Source organism: Pristiophorus japonicus, chromosome 20, assembly GCF_044704955.1.
Source record: "Pristiophorus japonicus isolate sPriJap1 chromosome 20, sPriJap1.hap1, whole genome shotgun sequence".
Taxonomy (NCBI): Eukaryota; Metazoa; Chordata; class Chondrichthyes; family Pristiophoridae; genus Pristiophorus; species Pristiophorus japonicus.
In genome coordinates, this window is record NC_091996.1 from 72,237,746 (window position 1) to 72,257,316 (window position 19,571).

Consider the following 19,571-nt stretch of genomic DNA (forward strand, 5'->3'; position numbering starts at 1 on the left):
GTTGAGGTAGATCAGCCATGAGCTCATTGAAAGGCGGAGCAGGCTCGAGAGGCCGAATGGCCTACTCTTGCTCTTAATTCTTATATACTGCGCAGTTTCCATTGGTCTTGGTGAAAAACCGGGCAGGATTCCTGATCCGAACGGCACCTGCTGGCAAGTATTGTTCTGGGTGAGATCGAGATCAGGATTAGTTGTGATTCTCCCATCAGTCCAATAGCTTGTGCATGTGGATGTCCATTTGGTGTGTTACCACAGGGCTGTGACTGCCTTGGAACTGCATCCCAGCACGAGACAGCATCTGTAGAACTGGGGCATGAACAGAGAGAAATGTTAAGAACATCAGGAATAGGAGCGGGAGTAGACCATTTGGCCCCTCGAGCCTGCTCCCCCATTTTATAAGATCATGGCTGATCTGGTCTTGCACTCAGCTCCGCTTCCCTGCCCAATCCCCATAACCCTTTATTCCCTTGTTGTTCAAAAATCTGTCCATCTCTGCCTTAAGTATATTCAATGACCCAGACTCCACAGCTCTCTGGGGCAGAGAATTTCATAGATTTATGAACTTCCTGAAAGAAATTTCTCCTCATCTCAGTTCTAAATGGGCGATCCCTTATTCTGAAGCTATGTCCCCTAGTTCTAGATTCCCCCATGAGTGGAAACATCCTCTTTGCATCTACCCTGTAAAGCCCCCTCAGTATCTTATATATTTCAATAAGATCACCTCTCATTCTTCTAAACTCCAATGAGTATAGGCCCAACCTACTCAACTTTTCTTCATGACAACCCCCTCATCTCAGGAATCAACCTAGTGAACCTTCTCTGAACTGCCTCCAATGCAAGTATAGCCTTCCTTAAATAAGGAGACCAAAACTGTATGCAGTACTCTAGGTGTGGCCTCACCAATACCCTGTACAGTTGTAGCAGGACTTCTCTGCTTTTATACTCCATCCCCCTTGCAATAAAGGCCAACATTCCATTTGCCTTCCTGATTATTTGCTGTACCTGCATGCTCACTTTTTGTGTTTCATGCACAAGGACCCCCAGGACTCTCTGTACTGCAGTGTTTTGTAATCTCTCTGCATTTAAATAATTGGCTTTTTTATTTTTCCTGCCAAAGTGGATAACCTCATATTTTCCCACATTATACTCCATCTGCCAAATTTTTGCCCACTCACTTAGCCTGCCTATATCCCTTTGCAGATTTTTTGTGTCCTCCTCACAATTTGCTTTCCCACCCATCTTTGTATCATCAGCAAACTTGGCTACATTACACTCGGTCCCTTCATCCAAGTAATTAATATAGATTGTAAATAGTTGAGGACCCAGCACTGATACCTGCGGCACCCCACTAGTTACTGGTTGCCAACCGGAAAATGTCCCATTTATCCCTACTCTCTGTTTTCTGTTAGTTAGCCAATCCTCTATCCATGCTAATATATTACCCCCAACCCTGTGAACTTTGATCTTGCGCAGTAACCTTTTTATGTGGCACCTTATCGAATGCCTTCTGGAAATCCGAATACACCACATCCACTGGTTCCCCTTTATCCACTCTGCTCGTTACATCCTCAAAGAACTTCAGTAAATTTGTCAAACATGATTTCCCTTTCATAAAACCATGCTGACTCTGATTGACTGAATTATGCTTTTCCAAATGTCCCGCTACTGCTTCCTTAATAATGGATTCCAGCATTTTCCCAACGACAGATGTTAGGCTAACTGGTCGATAGTTTCCTGCTTTTTGGCTGTCTCCTTTCTTAAGTAGGGGCGTTACATTTGCGTTTTTCCAATCCGCTGGGACCTCTCCAGAATCCAAGGAATTTTATTAGATTACAACCAATGCATCTGGTATTTCTGCAGCCACCTCTAAGTCACGCTGCAGGATAACCTCTTGCCTCACGCTGCACAATCGGCAGCGTTCTATCCACCGATCTGCTCTTCGTGTTTCACAACAGTTTTTGCTGCATAAACATCAAGTGTTTGTTCTCACTGGGGGATTATTGATGCTTGTTGAGGCTTGAGGTTTACGTTTAAGTGGAGCGGGATTCTGGCAGTGACTCTGTTATAATGCTGATATGTGCATGGAGTAAAGAATGACTATTGTGGCTAAGGCAGGACTGCAGACTGCTCGGTGCACCAACCCTTCTGTCCACTGTGCAGCACCCCAGGCCCACTGCAGCAAGGGTTAATGATCTGTGACTGTGCAGTACCCCAGGCCCACTGCAGCAAGGGTTAATGATCTGTGACTGTGCAGTACCCCAGGCCCACTGCAGCAAGGGTTAATGACCTGTGAATACCCCAGGCCCACTGCAGCAAGGGTTAATGATCTGTGACTGTGCAGTACCCCAGGCCCACTGCAGCAAGGGTTAATGACCTGTGAATACCCCAGGCCCACTGCAGCAAGGGTTAATGATCTGTGACTGTGCAGTACCCCAGGCCCACTGCAGCAAGGGTTAATGACCTGTGAATACCCCAGGCCCACTGCAGCAAGGGTTAATGATCTGTGACTGTGCAGTACCCCAGGCCCACTGCAGCAAGGGTTAATGACCTGTGAATACCCCAGGCCCACTGCAGCAAGGGTTAATGATCTGTGACTGTGCAGTACCCCAGGCCCACTGCAGCAAGGGTTAATGACCTGTGAATACCCCAGGCCCACTGCAGCAAGGGTTAATGATCTGTGACTGTGCAGTACCCCAGGCCCAATGCAGCAAGGGTTAATGATCTGTGAATACCCCAGGCCCACTGCAGCAAGGGTTAATGATCTGTGAATACCCCAGGCCCACTGCAGCAAGGGTTAATGATCTGTGAATACCCCAGGCCCACTGCAGTAAGGGTTAATGACCAGTGAATACCCCAGGCCCACTGCAGCAAGGGTTAATGAGCTGTGAATATCCCAGGCCCACTGCAGCAAGGGTTAATGATCTGTCCACTGTGAATATCCCAGGCAAACTGCAGCAAGGGTTAATGAGCTGTGAATATCCCGGGCCCACTGCAGCAAGGGTTAATGATCTGTGACTGTGCAGTACCCGAGGCCCACTGCAGCAAGGGTTAATGATCTGTGACTGTGCAGTACCCGAGGCCCACTGCAGCAAGGGTTAATGATCTGTGAATATCCCAGGCCCACTGCAGCAAGGGTTAACGATCTGTCCTCTGCAAACCCTGCAGCAGCTGGCTGACGCCATTTGGCTGAGCGGTTTGTTTGATGAGGGCCGCAGATTTGCTGCTTGGAAAGTCCCTGGGACTATCTAACAGCCCTTGGGTTTTTAAATAGCACGGCACGGTGGAAAGTCCCAAACTGCTGTGAATGGGGTAATGATTGTCGAGCACACCACACATAGTTGCAATAACATGTTTTCAATCCTGATCTGTTGCTCTTGTTCACAAGACTGCTCATTGTATTTGAAGAGTGAAAGTTTATTTCCACTTCTATCTCTCTATGAATTCAGATGCAATGTTACAATTTGCACCATTAAGCAAAACCTTGGGTGAACCTGTACTGTTGCAGATAGATGGATGGATGTCAGTTCTGGGGAATGGAGCACTTCCAGTACACTGGGTCAGAATCAAATGTTCCCAGGGCAGATACAGAGTAAAGCTCCCTCTACACTGTCCAAACACCTCCAGGGCAGGTACAGCACGGGTTAGATACAGAGTAAAGCTCGATCACAATCATTACCCCATTCACAGCGGGACCTGGGGGTACTTGTGCATGAAACACAAAAGGATAGTATGCAGGTACAGCAAGTGATCAGGAAGGCCAATGGAATCTTGGCCTTTATTGCAAAGGGGATGGAGTATAAAAGCAGGGAAGTCTTGCTACAGCTATATGGGGTATTGATGAGGCCACACCTGGAATACTGCATGCAGTTTTGGCTTCCATATTTATGAAAGGATATACTTGCTTTGGAGGCAGTTCAGAGAAGGTTCACTAGGTTGATTCCGGAGATGAGAGGGTTGACTTATGAGGAAAGGTTGAGTAGGTTGGGCCTCTACTCAATGGAATTCAGAAGAATGAGAGGTGATCTTATCGCAACGTATAAGATTATGAGCGGGCTTGACAAGGTGGATGCAGAGAGGATGCTTCCACTGATGGGGGAGACTAGAACTAGAGGGCATGATCTTAGAATAAGGGGCCGCCCATTTAAAACTGAGATGAGGAGAAATTTCTTCTCTCAGAGGGTTGTAAATCTGTGGAATTCGCTGCCTCAGAGAGCTGTGGAAGCTGGAACATTGAATAAATTTAAGACAGAAATAGACAGTTTCTTAAATGATAAGGGGTTATGAGTCCATGATCAGATCAGCCATGATCTTATTGAATGGTGGAGCAGGCTCGAGGGGCCGTATGGCCTACTCCTGTTCCTATTTCGAATTGGGCCCAAGTTCCCCCAGGAGTTGCTCTATTTTTTTTGGAGCAACTATATTTTTTTGGAGTAACTTAAAAATCGCAATTCTCCCCATTTAAGTTGCTCCAGTGTAAATGAGTTTGTTAGGTTTATTTGTAGTTCCGTTTTTTTTTCAAAAGGGGGCGTTACCAGCCACTTACGTCTGTTTTGGCCATTTAAGCAAGTTTAGCCAGCTAAAACTTACTTAGGCCAGCGTAAGTGTATGTTCTGAAAAACCCTGCGGTGAATTAAGAAGTCAACGCAGGCAGCCAGAGATTTGGGTGGGTGGGGGAACCTTGCAAAGCACTAAACACCTTCACAACAACATTAAAGAAGCATAAATACATTTAAAGCACCAACCACTAAACAAAGCAATACATTTGCACCAAGCACTAAACAAAGCACAAAAAGTAATAAGCATTTAATTAACAAATAAAAAATAGAAGGAACCCTGCACCGAAAGCACCAAGACCAAAATAATAAGCAATCAATCAATCAATAAATAACACATAAAAAAATAGAAGTCCTACCTTAGGGAACACAGCGGGCCGCCGATGAGGGAGCCCATTCGGCAAGGGCTAGGGGTGGCGTGCTTCGGGCCCCTCCCACACAGCCTGCAGAGCGTCGCACAGATTCGGGCTGCCAGGAGCAGCTGCATATGCGCGCACACTCTAGCACGCATGTGCAGAGGTCCCGGCACTGTTTTCAGCACCGGGACCTGGCTCCACCCCCCAATCCACTAGCCACGCTCCGGCACCACCGAGGAGAGGCTGGGGAGCGGCCAGAATCGGGTGGAAGATTTTCGGTGCGCTTGAAGGCGGATGAAAGTGGCGCACCAGAAAAAGGGGTTGGGGAAATTTGGGCCCTATGTTCTTATGTTCTTATGCACACTGTCCAAACACTCCCAGGGCAAGTACAGCACAGGATAGATACAGAGTAAAGCTTCCTCTACACTGTTCCATCCAACATTCCCAGGGCAGGTACAGCACGGGGTTAGATACAGAGTAAAGCTCCCTCTGCACTGTCCCATCAAACACTCCCAGGGCAAGTACAGCACAGGATAGATACAGAGTAAAGCTCCCTCTACACTGTCCCATCAAACACTCCCAGGGCATGTACAGCACGCGTTCGATAGAGAGTAAAAATCGGCTGTGTGGTTGATGATGAGGAAGAAAGCTGCGGACTGCAGGAAGATATCAATGAATTGGTCAGGTGGACAGAACAGTGGCAAATGGAATTTAATCCAGAGAAGTGTGAGATAATGCATTTGGGGAGGGCTAACAAGGAAAGGGGATACACATTAAATGGGAGGACATGGAGAATGTAGAGGAACAAAGTGACCTTGGAGTGCATGTCCACAGATCCCTGAAGGTAGCAAGCCAGGTGGATAAGGTGATTAAGAAAGCATATGGGATACCTGCCTTTATTAGCCGAGGCATAGAATACAAGAGCAGGGAGGTTATGCTTGAACTGCATAAAACACTAGTTATGCCACAGCTAGAGTACTCGTGCAGTTCTGATCACCGCATTTGCAGGAAGGACATGATTGCACTAGAGAGGGTACAGAGGAGATTTGTGTGTTGTGTTACAGACTGTCCCTGTTACCTGTGTGTGTGTTGTGTTACAGGGTGTCCCTGTTACCTGTGTGTGTGTTGTGTTACAGGGTGTCCCTGTTACCTGTGTGTGTGTTGTGTTACAGGGTGTCCCCGTTACCTGTGTGTGTGTGTTGTGTTACAGGGTGTCCCTGTTACCTGTGTGTGTGTTGTGTTACAGGGTGTCCCTGTTACCTGTGTGTGTGTGTTGTGTTACAGGGTGTCCCTGTTACCTGTGTGTGTGTTGTGTTACAGGGTGTGCCCGTTACCTGTGTGTGGGAAATCAGGGATAGTATTAAAGCCAAGGAAGTGGCATACAAATTGGCCAGAAATAGCAGCGAACCTGGGGACTGGGAGAAATTTAGAACTCAGCAGAGGAGGACAAAGGGTTTGATTAGGACAGGGAAAATGGAGTACGAGAAGAAGCTTGCAGGGAACATTAAGGCGGATTGCAAAAGTTTCTATAGGTATGTAAAGAGAAAAAGGTTAGTAAAGACAAACGTAGGTCCCCTGCAGTCAGAATCAGGGGAAATCATAACGGGGAACAAAGAAATGGCGGACCAATTGAACAAGTACTTTGGTTCGGTATTCACGAAGGAGGACACGAACAACCTTCCGGTTATAAAAGGGGTCGGGGGGTCTAGTAAGGAGGAGGAACTGAGGGAAATCCTTATTAGCCGGGAAATTGTGTTGGGGAAATTGATGGGATTGAAGGCCGATAAATCCCCAGGGCCTGATGGACTGCATCCCAGAGTACTTAAGGAAGTGGCCTTGGAAATAGTGGATGCGTTGACAGTCATTTTCCAACATTCCATTGACTCTGGATCAGTTCCTATGGAGTGGAGGGTAGCCAATGTAACCCCACTTTTTAAAAAAGGAGGGAGAGAGAAAACAGGGAATTATAGACCGGTCAGCCTGACATCGGTAGTGGGTAAAATGATGGAATCAATTATTAAGGATGTCATAGCAGTGCATTTGGAAAGAGGTGACATGATAGGTCCAAGTCAGCATGGATTTGTGAAAGGGAAATCATGCTTGACAAATCTTCTGGAATTTTTTGAGGATGTTTCCAGTAGAGTGGATAAGGGAGAACCAGTTGATGTGGTATATTTGGACTTTCAGAAGGCGTTCGACAAGGTCCCACACAAGAGATTGATGTGCAAAGTTAGAGCACATGGGATTGGGGGTAGTGTACTGACATGGATTGAGAACTGGTTGTCAGACAGGAAGCAAAGAGTAGGAGTAAATGGGTACTTTTCTGAATGGCAGGCAGTGACTAGTGGGGTACCGCAAGGTTCTGTGCTGGGGCCCCAGCTGTTTACACTGTACATTAATGATTTAGATGAGGGGATTAAATGTAGTATCTCCAAATTTGCGGATGACACTAAGTTGGGTGGCAGTGTGAGCTGCGAAGAGGATGCTGTGAGGCTGCAGAGCGACTTGGATAGGTTAGGTGAGTGGGCAAATGCATGGCAGATGAAGTATAATGTGGATAAATGTGAGGTTATCCACTTTGGTGGTAAAAACAGAGAGACAGACTATTATCTGAATGGTGACAGATTAGGAAAAGGGGAGGTGCAAAGAGACCTGGGTGTCATGGTACATCAGTCATTGAAGGTTGGCATGCAGGTGCAGCAGGCGGTTAAGAAAGCAAATGGCATGTTGGCCTTCATAGCAAGGGGATTTGAGTACAGGGGCAGGGAGGTGTTGCTACAGTTGTACAGGGCATTGGTGAGGCCACACCTGGAGTATTGTGTACAGTTTTGGTCTCCTAACCTGAGGAAGGACATTCTTGCTATTGAGGGAGTGCAGCGAAGGTTCACCAGACTGATTCCCGGGATGGCGGGACTGACCTATCAAGAAAGACTGGATCAACTGGGCTTGTATTCACTGGAGTTCAGAAGAATGAGAGGGGACCTCATAGAAACGTTTAAAATTCTGACGGGGTTAGACAGGTTAGATGCAGGAAGAATGTTCCCAATGTTGGGGAAGTCCAGAACCAGAGGTCACAGTCTAAGGATAAGAGGTAAGCCATTTAGGACCGAGATGCGGAGGAACTTCTTCACCCAGAGAGTGGTGAACCTGTGGAATTCTCTACCACAGAAAGTTGTTGAGGCCAATTCACTAAATATATTCAAAAGGGAGTTAGATGAGGTCCTTACTACTAGGGGGATCAAGGGGTATGGCGAGAAAGCAGGAATGGGGTACTGAAGTTGAATGTTCAGCCATGAACTCATTGAATGGCGGTGCAGGCTAGAAGGGCCGAATGGCCTACTCCTGCACCTATTTTCTATGTTTTCTATGTTACCTGTGTGTGTTGTGTTACCGGGTGTCCCTGTTACCTGTGTGTGTGTGTTGTGTTACAGACTGTCCCCGTTACCTGTGTGTGTGTGTGTGTTGTGTTACAGAGTGTCCCTGTTACCTGTGTGTGTGTTGTGTTACAGACTGTCCCTGTTACCTGTGTGTGTGTTGTGTTACAGACTGTCCCTGTTACCTGTGTGTGTGTTGTGTTACAGACTGTCCCCGTTACCTGTGTGTGTGTGTGTGTTGTGTTACAGGGTGTCCCTGTTACCTGTGTGTGTGTTGTGATACAGACTGTCCCTGTTACCTGTGTGTGTGTTGTGTTACACGGTGTTCCTGTTACCTGTGTGTGTGTTGTGTTACAGGGTGTCCCTGTTACCTGTGTGTGTGTGTTGTGTTACAGACTGTCCCTGTTACCTGTGTGTGTGTTGTGTTACAGACTGTCCCTGTTACCTGTGTGTGTGTTGTGTTACAGGGTGTCCCTGTTACCTGTGTGTGTGTTGTGTTACAGACTGTCCCTGTTACCTGTGTGTGTGTTGTGTTACAGACTGTCCCTGTTACCTGTGTGTGTGTTGTGTTACAGGGTGTCCCTGTTACCTGTGTGTGTGTTGTGTTACAGACTGTCCCTGTTACCTGTGTGTGTGTTGTGTTACAGGGTGTCCCTGTTACCTGTGTGTGTGTTGTGTTACAGACTGTCCCTGTTACCTGTGTGTGTGTTGTGTTACAGGGTGTTCCTGTTACCTGTGTGTGTGTTGTGTTACAGACTGTCCCTGTTACCTGTGTGTGTGTTGTGTTACAGACTGTCCCCGTTACCTGTGTGTGTGTTGTGTTACAGGGTGTCCCTGTTACCTGTGTGTGTGTTGTGTTACAGACTGTCCCTGTTACCTGTGTGTGTGTTGTGTTACAGGGTGTTACTGTTACCCGTGTGTGTGTTGTGTTACAGACTGTCCCTGTTACCTGTGCGTGTGTTGTGTTACAGACTGTCCCTGTTACCTGTGTGTGTGTTGTGTTACTGGGTGTTCCTGTTACCTGTGTGTGTGTTGTGTTACAGGCTGACCACGAGGGACGGTGCGAGTATGCGCTGACGACATGCAAGGCGTGCAGCAGGATGGTGCGACAGCTCGAGCTGTCCCGGCACGTGGAACGGGAGTGTCCCGAGAGAAATCTCAACTGCAAATTCTGCAAATTATCGTTTCACCACAAGGAGATCAAGGTAATCGGGTCTTCAGAGGAGAATGAAGTCGGCTTGCTGACCCTGTCTTGTGCTGAATCAACTGGACACCGCGCGAGCAGCCAATCAGCTGCTGCCATTGCCCTCAGCACCTCGGCATTGAAGGGGGCAAAGAAATCGGGCAGTATTGCTGCCCCTGGCTGCCATCCAGTCAGTCCTGCTGGAGAGTGCAGAGGGTGGATGAGAATCGGGTTGGGATCAGCTCGGATAACTGGCTTGTAATTCAGTGCTGACAGTCGGTAGCTCCACGTGTTGGTATTTCCCGAGCTGGTAACTAAACGGGTCACAGGCGCAGCGTGTAAGGCATCGCGCCTCTTTCTTGTGTCCCACGTATGGCCGGGTGTGCTGATGATAATTGTCTCTTCAAAAATACTGCAACTGAGTTTTTATTTTAAAATGAAGTAAGTGTAGTGGTTGAGGCAGCATAGAAACATAGAAACATAGAAAATAGGTGCAGGAGCAGGCCATTCAGCCCTTCTAGCCTGCACCGCCATTCAATGAGTTCATGGCTGAACATGAAACTTCAGTACCCCCTTCCTGCTTTCTCGCCATAACCCTTGATCCCCCGAGTAGTAAGGACTTCATCTAACTCCCTTTTGAATATATTTAGTGAATTGGCCTCAACTACTTTCTGTGGTAGAGAATTCCACAGGTTCACCACTCTCTGGGTGAAGAAGTTTCTCCTCATCTCGGTCCTAAATGGCTTACCCCTTATCCTCAGACTGTGACCCCTGGTTCTGGACTTCCCCAATATTGGGAACATTCTTTCTGCATCTAACCTGTCTAAACCCGTCAGAATTTTAAACGTTTCTATGAGGTCCCCTCTCATTCTTCTGAACTCCAGTGAATACAAGCCCAGTTGATCCAGTCTTTCTTGATAGGTCAGTCCCGCCATCCCGGGAATCAGTCTGGTGAACCTTCGCTGCACTCCCTCAATAGCAAGAATGTCCTTCCTCAAGTTAGGAGACCAAAACTGTACACAATACTCCAGGTGTGGCCTCACCAAGGCCCTGTACAACTGTAGCAACACCTCCCTGCCCCTGTATTCAAATCCCCTCGCTATGAAGGCCAACATGCCATTTGCTTTCTTAACCGCCTGCTGTACCTGCATGCCAACCTTCAATGACTGATGTACCATGACACCCAGGTCTCGTTGCACCTTCCCTTTTCCTAATCTGTCACCATTCAGATAATAGTCTGTCTCTCTGTTTTTACCACCAAAGTGGATAACCTCACATTTATCCACATTATACTTCATCTGCCATGCATTTGCCCACTCACCTAACCTATCCAAGTCACTCTGCAGCCTAATAGCATCCTCCTCGCAGCTCACACTGCCACCCAACTTAGTATCATCCGCAAATTTGGAGATACTGCATTTAATCCCCTCGTCTAAATCATTAATGTACAATGTAAACAGCTGGGGCCCCAGCACAGAACCTTGCGGCACTCCACTAGTCACTGCCTGCCATTCTGAAAAGTACCCGTTTACTCCTACTCTTTGCTTCCTGTCTGACAACCAGTTCTCAATCCACGTCAGCACACTACCCCCAATCCCATGTGCTTTAACTTTGCACATTAATCTCTTGTGTGGGACCTTGTCGAAAGCCTTCTGAAAGTCCAAATATACCACATCAACTGGTTCTCCTTTGTCCACTTTACTGGAAACATCCTCAAAAAATTCCAGAAGATTTGTCAAGCATGATTTCCCTTTCACAAATCCATGCTGACTTGGACCTATCATGTCACCATTTTCCAGATGCACTGCTATGACATCCTTAATAATTGATTCCATCATTTTACCCACTACTGAGGTCAGGCTGACCGGTCTATAATTCCCTGTTTTCTCTCTCCCTCCTTTTTTAAAAAGTGGGGTTACATTGGCTACCTTCCACTCCATAGGAACTGATCCAGAGTCAATGGAATGTTGGAAAATGACTGTCAATGCATCCGCTATTTCCAAGGCCACCTCCTTAAGTACTCTGGGATGCAGGCCATCAGGCCCTGGGGATTTATCTGCCTTCAATCCCATCAATTTCCCCAACACAATTTCCCATGGACTAAGGGGAATAGGGTAAAAGGATGTGTTCTGAAACTTCCCCTTGAGCTGATGTCACCCTAGCATGTCTGTCTCACTGCGACATGGAGGAAACTGACCCTCGGAAGGGTTTGTTCTTTGCCACTTGTATCCCCCTTTCTCCTGGAGGTCTGCCTCTTGCTGAGCATCAATCACCTTCCAGTACCTCCCCCGAGTGACCATTCCTCATGTGTACGCAGGTGGCGAATGGCCATTTGACCAGGTGTGTCCTCGCCCAGTGCTCACAGACGGGCATGTTTGAGCAAGGGTCACTGGGCAGTGCCAAGGCTGCGATCAGCCAAATCATTCTCACAGCATGTTTGCGTCTATCTGTGTTTGTCTGTAATTCACTGATCCTCACCGCACAGTGCCACTTCCTCCGACCCAATCTCCTCCCCATTTCTTCGGAATGTGCAATCTGAAGCTCGTCTCGGGCTCCCTAGTGCCAGCAGGGGTGGAAACCGACGCAGTGTAAAATCTCCTCTGCTCTGCCCTTGCAACGTGCCTCAGCCCCAGCTTCACCGATGCCCCACACCGGCCGGACTGTGGTCCCTCTGACTGAGGTGGCAAGCTCGTGCTGAATTACCGGCTGGTCTGTGCTTTGAGCCCATTCCCACCAGGAGCTGGACTGAGACTGTCAAACTCACTTCACAAAGCGCGCTTCGAGCCAGCAGATTGGCTAACTCAGCACAAACCTGGGACGGAACCTGGGGCTTTTGGGTGTGAGAGATGTCACAGTACTGACTCTGTTATCTTCTCCTGTGAGATGATGTGTGAGAGATATCACTGTACTGACTCTCAGTCACCTTCTCATGTGAGACACTCTGTCAGATGTTAGTTCCCAGTTCTGACAGAGTCCTGAAGGATGAACATTTTCTCCTTATGGATGCCGCTGTGAATTCCCAGCATTTCATTTTTATCTGTTGTGTTGAATGTCTCAGTCTTGATTAATTTAGTGAGCTGTGTTAATATCTGAATTGCAAATGACACAGAAATTGAGCCAGTGCAGATCTACAGTAAACCTACCTGGTCCCAGATCCTTACTAGTGGGCATTGGGCTGGATGAAGCTAGAAAGGGCCGAGGGACTATATTTTCGGTATCTTTACTGCTACAGATAACATGTACCCAGTCGAGTCCAACAACTGCCCTTTGAATGGCTGCAGCTGGCAGTCTAAGCCAAGGGTGAGATCGTGGGTGATTCAGGGTCTGCTGTGCCAGACCACTTTTTGTTTTTGACATCCAGTCATTTTCTGTGTCTCAAAACCCTCACCAAGTGAGAACAATCACAGTCCCAGAGTCACCTCCCATCACACTCTCAGGGCCAAAACGCTGGAGAGCTGGCTCCTTCGGGAGGGCGTACTGCCAGAGTCAGGGTGGTTACTCGGTCACCACGCGCTGGGCAGAGTGAGGGATTGGCACGTGAAAGCATTCACTGATCTTCAACAACAACACGCACAGTGCCACTTCCTCGGACCCAATCTTTTCCCCATTTCTTCTGAAGGTGCAATCTGCAGTGCGCTCGGTCTCCCCAGCAATGTGTGCTCCAATCACAGCAATAGCTGAGACAAACACAGATAGACGCACCGTGCTGCTAAAGGAAATGTCGGGGCAAAGTATTCCATTGGTGCATTACTCACCCAAGAAGGGGATTCCTTCACATAGCCCTGGGGGAATTTGTAATAAATTAACAGAGAAAAGAGGAACCACGGAAGTGGTGTGTGGTTTGATGCATGCACCTGTTCACTATGGGGCTTTCAGCTCCTTCCCTCTGTTGCTCTGCCATGACCAGTGGGGAGCAGGAAGTGCCTATGGCAAAACTCCCAGGATGTCGCTGTTGATTGTAAGCTTATTTAGTGTCTGGCTGATTTCAGATATTTAAAGTAGCAGATAGTGTATTTTGATACAACATCAGATCTTCTTCCGAATTTAAAACTACGAGTGGCCACAATGATTAAAAATAGCGCGAGTGTTGTAATCGTCATTAGCTCATTGTGTGTTCATTATGGAAATCTAGTTGCAGTTTAGCTAATTCACCAAGTGTTTGGAAACTTGTGAATTGAGAGAGACTTTTGCAGAAAGACTTCGAATTGTAGAATTTTACATCACAGGCCATTCAGCCCATTGTCCCTGTACCGATTCCCTGAAAGAGCTATCCACTTCGTTCCATCCTTCTGCCATTTACTCATACCCTTTACATTTTTCATTTTCAAATCATTAGCTTTCTGCATAGGTTGAGAGTTACTCTGTGGGTGCTGCACCCTCCCAGTGTGAGTTACTCAGTGACTGGGTGCTCTCTCTCTCCCAGTGTGAGCTACTCAGTGACTGGGTGCTCTCTCTCTCCCAGTGTGAGCTACTCAGTGACTGGGTGCTCTCTCTCTCCCAGTGTGAGCTACTCAGTAACTGGGTGCTCTCTCTCTCCCAGTGTGAGCTACTCAGTGACTGGGTGCTCTCTCTCTCCCAGTGTGAGCTACTCAGTGACTGGGTGCTCTCTCTCTCCCAGTGTGAGTTACTCAGTGACTGGGTGCTCTCTCTCTCCCAGTGTGAGTTACTCAGTGACTGGGTGCTGCACCCTCCCAGTGTGAGTTACTCAGTGACTGGGTGCTGCACCCTCCCAGTGTGAGTTACTCAGTGACTGCGTGCTGCACCCTCCCAGTGTGAGTTACTCAGTGACTGGGTGCTGCACCCTCCCAGTGTGAGTTACTCAGTGACTGGGTGCTGCACCCTCCCAGTGTGAGTTACTCAGTGACTGGGTGCTGCACCCTCCCAGTGTGAGTTACTCAGTGACTGGGTGCTCACCCTCTCCCAGTGTGAGTTACTCGGTGACTGGGTGCTCACCCTCTCCCAGTGTGAGTTACTCGGTGACTGGGTGCTCTCCCTCTCCCAGTGTGAGTTACTCAGTGACTGGGTGCTCCCTCCCAGTGTGAGTTACTCAGTGACTGGGTGCTCTCTCTCTCCCAGTGTGAGTTACTCAGTGACTGGGTGCTGCACCCTCCCAGTGTGAGTTACTCAGTGACTGGGTGCTGCACCCTCCCAGTGTGAGTTACTCAGTGACTGGGTGCTGCACCCTCCCAGTGTGAGTTACTCAGTGACTGGGTGCTGCACCCTCCCAGTGTGAGTTACTCAGTGACTGGGTGCTCACCCTCTCCCAGTGTGAGTTACTCGGTGACTGGGTGCTCACCCTCTCCCAGTGTGAGTTACTCAGTGACTGGGTGCTGCACCCTCCCAGTGTGAGTTATTCAGTGACTGGGTGCTGCACCCTCCCAGTGTGAGTTACTCAGTGACTGGGTGCTGCACCCTCCCAATGTGAGTTACTCAGTGATTGGGTGCTGCACCCTCCCAGTGTGAGTTACTCAGTGACTGGGTGCTCTCTCTCTCTCTCTCTCGTGTGAGTTACTCAGTGACTGGGTGCTGCACCCTCCCAGTGTGAGTTACTCAGTGACTGGGTGCTGCACCCTCCCAGTGTGAGTTACTCAGTGACTGGGTGCTCCCTCTCCCAGTGTGAGTTACTCGGTGACTGGGTGCTCCCTCTCCCAGTGTGAGTTACTCAGTGACTGGGTGCTCCCTCTCCCAGTGTGAGTTACTCAGTGACTGGGTGCTGCACCCTCCCAGTGTGAGTTACTCAGTGACTGGGTGCTCCCTCTCCCAGTGTGAGTTACTCGGTGACTGGGTGCTCCCTCTCCCAGTGTGAGTTACTCAGTGACTGGGTGCTCCCTCTCCCAGTGTGAGTTACTCAGTGACTGGGTGCTCTCTCTCTCCCAGTGTGAGTTACTCAGTGACTGGGTGCTGCATCCTCCCAGTGTGAGTTACTCAGTGACTGGGTGCTCCCTCTCCCAGTGTGAGTTACTCAGTGACTGGGTACTGCACCCTCCCAGTGTGAGTTACTCAGTGACTGGGTGCTGCACCCTCCCAGTGTGAGTTACTCAGTGACTGGGTACTGCACCCTCCCAGTGTGAGTTACTCAGTGACTGGGTGCTGCATCCTCCCAGTGTGAGTTACTCAGTGACTGGGTGCTCCCTCTCCCAGTGTGAGTTACTCAGTGACTGGGTACTGCACCCTCCCAGTGTGAGTTACTCAGTGACTGGGTGCTGCACCCTCCCAGTGTGAGTTACTCGGTGACTGGGTGCTGCACCCTCCCAGTGTGAGTTACTCAGTGACTGGGTGCTGCACCCTCCCAGTGTGAGTTACTCGGTGACTGGGTGCTGTCTCTCAATTGCTCCGCTGGTTAAGACAGAAAGCAGCTGAACTACAGAGTTCAGATGGCCTAAGATGGTGAGCTGATCTCAATCCAAGAGGCGATTGTGACTCTGCAATGTTCTCGGGTGCTCTGGGTTGGGCACATACTATACACCAGGGCCTTGATTGTTATCCAGTGATCCCTGCTGAAGGCTGGATGAGGACGAACCCAACTCTGACCATCCAAGTTCCCCAGATGCCCAAATGCAGTGACTGGGATTCAGGCGGGAGGCCGAGGGATTGTTTCTTGCTCTGAGCCGCATTACTGGTTGGTTGGCCAGGATCAGGCAGCTCTGAGTCGTCTGAAGCAGCGGCTTTTGCTGAACTCAGAGGGGCTGCTGAGGATCACGGCCTTTGCTCAACACGACAGATCTGGGATTGAAATATTGGTTTTGTAGCACCACTTTAGAAGAAGTTACTGAAATATCATTTTGTGTTTGTCATCCACAGGCCCATGATCAGATCTGTTCCAAATTCCCATTAACATGTGAATGGTGTGGGAAAAAAAAAGTTCCTCGAGAAAAGGTAAAATGAGTGTTTGAAACAAATTAGAAGTAGAGAATAGGTCCAGTGGCTATCTTACAGGAAGGGGCACCGTGTGAGCCATAGTCTGCTAATTCTGCAAGAAATAGTTTATTCAATTCATATGCTTTTTGTAGACAAAATCATTCGTTTATGTTTCTCCACTTTCCCCTTCTTAAAGTGTTGACTCTTGCTAGAGTACAGTTCCACAGACACAAACACTGGGGTACAGTCCCCCACACATTGACTCTCACTGGGGTACAGTTCTACACACACTGACTCTCACTGGGGTACAGTTCCGCGGGTACTGCCTTATTGAATAGGGATGAAGAATGGGAGCCTGTGACAATTTCCGCCTCGCTAGTTTTAAGCCAATTTCTGCCTGTGGGGAGACCCGTTAAATCCCCAAATTACGATGGTTAGTTTGCCCGAGGCAGTGCTTTTACCCAGTGAGTCCTTGAGCCATGGAAAATCTTTAATTGCTGGGGGAGGGATTTTGACTGGAACTTGGTGGCTTTTGCTAGCTTGTTGGAGATCTGTCCTCTCTGGCTTCTGAAGTCAGAAGGATGCGTTTATTGATACTACTAAAATGGCCGCCTTGTCTCTGATTGGCTCTCCATTATCACATGACCCATTGCTGATTAGTCCCCTTGGAGGATAAGCCACACCCTGAAGTTTCTCTGGAATGTGTAACTGGAACCGCCCAGCCCAAGTTCTGCATGACTTTGCAAATTGTAATTCGATCCATTCTGACTCCAGATGCCAGAGAGGATAGATCTCCAACAACCCCAGCGCAAGTACGTCCCTTACCCCAGAGGACGCAGGCGCAGAAGGAACAGAAAGGGATTAGTACAGCCCATCCACCACCTTAAACTTTCACTCCCTCCACTAGCGGCGCACCGTGGCTGCAGTGTGTACCATCTACAAGATGCACTGCAGCAACTCGCCAAGGCTTCTTTGGCAGCACCTCCCAAACCCGGGACCTCTACCACCTAGATGGACACGGGCAGCAGGTGCATGGGACCACCATCACCTCCACATTCCCCTCCAAGTCACACACCATTCCTTCACTGGGTCAAAATCCTGGAACTCCCTCCCTGACAGCACTGGGAATATCTTCAACACAAGGACTGCAGCAGTTCAAGAAGGTGGCTCACTATCACCTTCTCAAGGGCAACTAGGGATGGGCTATAAATGCTGGTTTTGCCAGCGACGCCCACATCCTATGAATGAATTTTAAAAAATAATCACGGAGTGTAATGTCTGCCCCTCCCTTGTTCCTTGACTCCTGGCGACCTGCCAGGGAACCTGTCACCCAATGCCAGTTCCAAACCTGACTCAGCACATTACTTTGTCTTGCATGTTAGCAAATGTTGAGATTTCAGAATACACCTGGCCCCCTCTCCCCGGTACCCTCACTTTCCCTGTGCCACGGAAGTTCAAAGATCATTCTTTGGTCCTTTCGTTGTCGGGTGTGATCTGCCTTTGACGTGGCGATGTGAAATCCCGGGAGGTGTGGTTGGACACAGCACAAACAATCCGTCTGATTCCGATCTTTGTTAATTACATATGAAAGCTGCCTTGTGGAACCTGTAGCAGCTATAATCTCCAAAGTTAAACACGTAACTGAGCCAAACACTGCTATTCACTGGAAGCTAAGGGTGGAATTGTTTTTAGAACAATAGGAAGGCCAGTGATTTTCCCTCTATTCTCTTGTAATGCATGGTTTAAAGTCATGAGCAGACAGGATGTCCTTGCATCAAAAACCCAATCAGTTTGCAAGCAGTGCACAGTGTCAGTCAGCACACACAATCTCTCTGGATCTGAGATTGTGGTGCAGCATACTTCAATAACAACACTGACTTGCATTGGCATAGTGCCTTTAATGTGGAGACCCACTCGCATTTCACTGACAGTCAGTTAGATAAAAGGAATGAAGGAATAGGAGAGGGGAAAAGCTTCTAAAGAGACTTAGTCTGAGTGTTGATTGATTGACAAATCTTCTAGAATTTTTTGAGGATGTAACTAGTAGAGTGGATAAGGGAGAACCAGTGGATGTGGTGCATTTGGACTTTCAAAAGGCTTTTGACAAGGTCCCACACAAGTGATTAGTGTGCAAAATTAAAGCACATGATATTGGGGATAATGTATTGACATGGATAGAGAAATTGTTGGCAGACATGAAGCAAAAAGTGGGAATAAACGGGTCCTTTTCAGAATGGCAGGCAGTGACTAGTGGGGTGCCGCAGGGTTCAGTGCTGGGACCCCAGCTATTTACAATATACATTAATGATTTAGACGAAGGAATTGAATGTAATATTTCCAAGTTTGCAGATGACACTAAGCTGGGTGGCAGGGCGAGTTGCGAGGAGGATGCGAAGAGGCTGCAGGGGGACTTGGACAGGTTAGGTGAGTGGGCAAATGCATATAATGTGGATAAATGTGAGGTTATGCACTTTGGTGGCAAAAACAGGAAGGCAGATTATTATCTGAATGGTGACCGATTAGTAAAAGGGGAGGTGCAACGAGACCTGGGTGTCATGGTACAGCAGGCAGTAAAGAAAGCAAATGGCATGCTGGCCTTCATAGCTTGGGGATTTGAGTATAGAAGCAGGGAGGTCTTGCTGCAGTTGTACAGGGCCTTGATGAGACCACACCTTGAGTATTGTGTGCAGTTTTGGTCTCCTAATCTGAGGACGGATGTGCTTGCTATTGAGGGAGTGCAGCGAAGGTTCACCAGACTAAGTCCCGGGATGGCAGGACTGACATATGAGGAAAGACTGGATCGACTAGGCTTATACTCACTGGAATTTAGAAGAATGAGAGGGGTTCTCATAGAAACGTATAAAATTCTGACGGGACTGGACAGGTTAGATTCAGGAAGAATGTTCCCGATGTTGGGGAAGTCCAGAACCAGGGGACACAGTCTAAGGATAATGGGTAAGCCATATAGGACCGAGATGAGGAGAAACTCCTTCAGCCAGAGAGTTGTGAACCTGTGGAATTCTCTGCCACAGAAAGCTGTGGAGTCCATTTCGTTGGATATATTCAAAAGGGAGTTAGATGTGGCCCTTAGGCTAAAGGGATATGGAGAGAAGGCAGGGGTGGATACTGAGGTTGCTTGATCAGCAATGATCATATTGAATGGTGGTGCAGGCTCGAAGGGCCTACCCTACGTAAACTAGAGGTGATCCAAAACTCTGGTGCCTATCTCCTGGCATTGCTGAGAGTG

General features: G+C 48.3%; 1 protein-coding gene across 3 annotated transcripts in view; it reads left to right on the forward strand.

Moving 5' to 3' along the window:
* Positions 1 to 19,571, forward strand: part of LOC139232562 (TNF receptor-associated factor 2-like) — a 57,467-nt gene that overhangs the window by 19,788 nt on the left and 18,108 nt on the right. For all 3 annotated transcript variants that reach the window (XM_070862989.1, XM_070862988.1, XM_070862987.1), the window contains 2 exons: positions 9,327 to 9,488; positions 16,268 to 16,342. In XM_070862989.1, the coding sequence (XP_070719090.1) occupies positions 9,327 to 9,488; positions 16,268 to 16,342 (237 nt within the window). The remainder of the gene's footprint in view (positions 1 to 9,326; positions 9,489 to 16,267; positions 16,343 to 19,571) is intronic.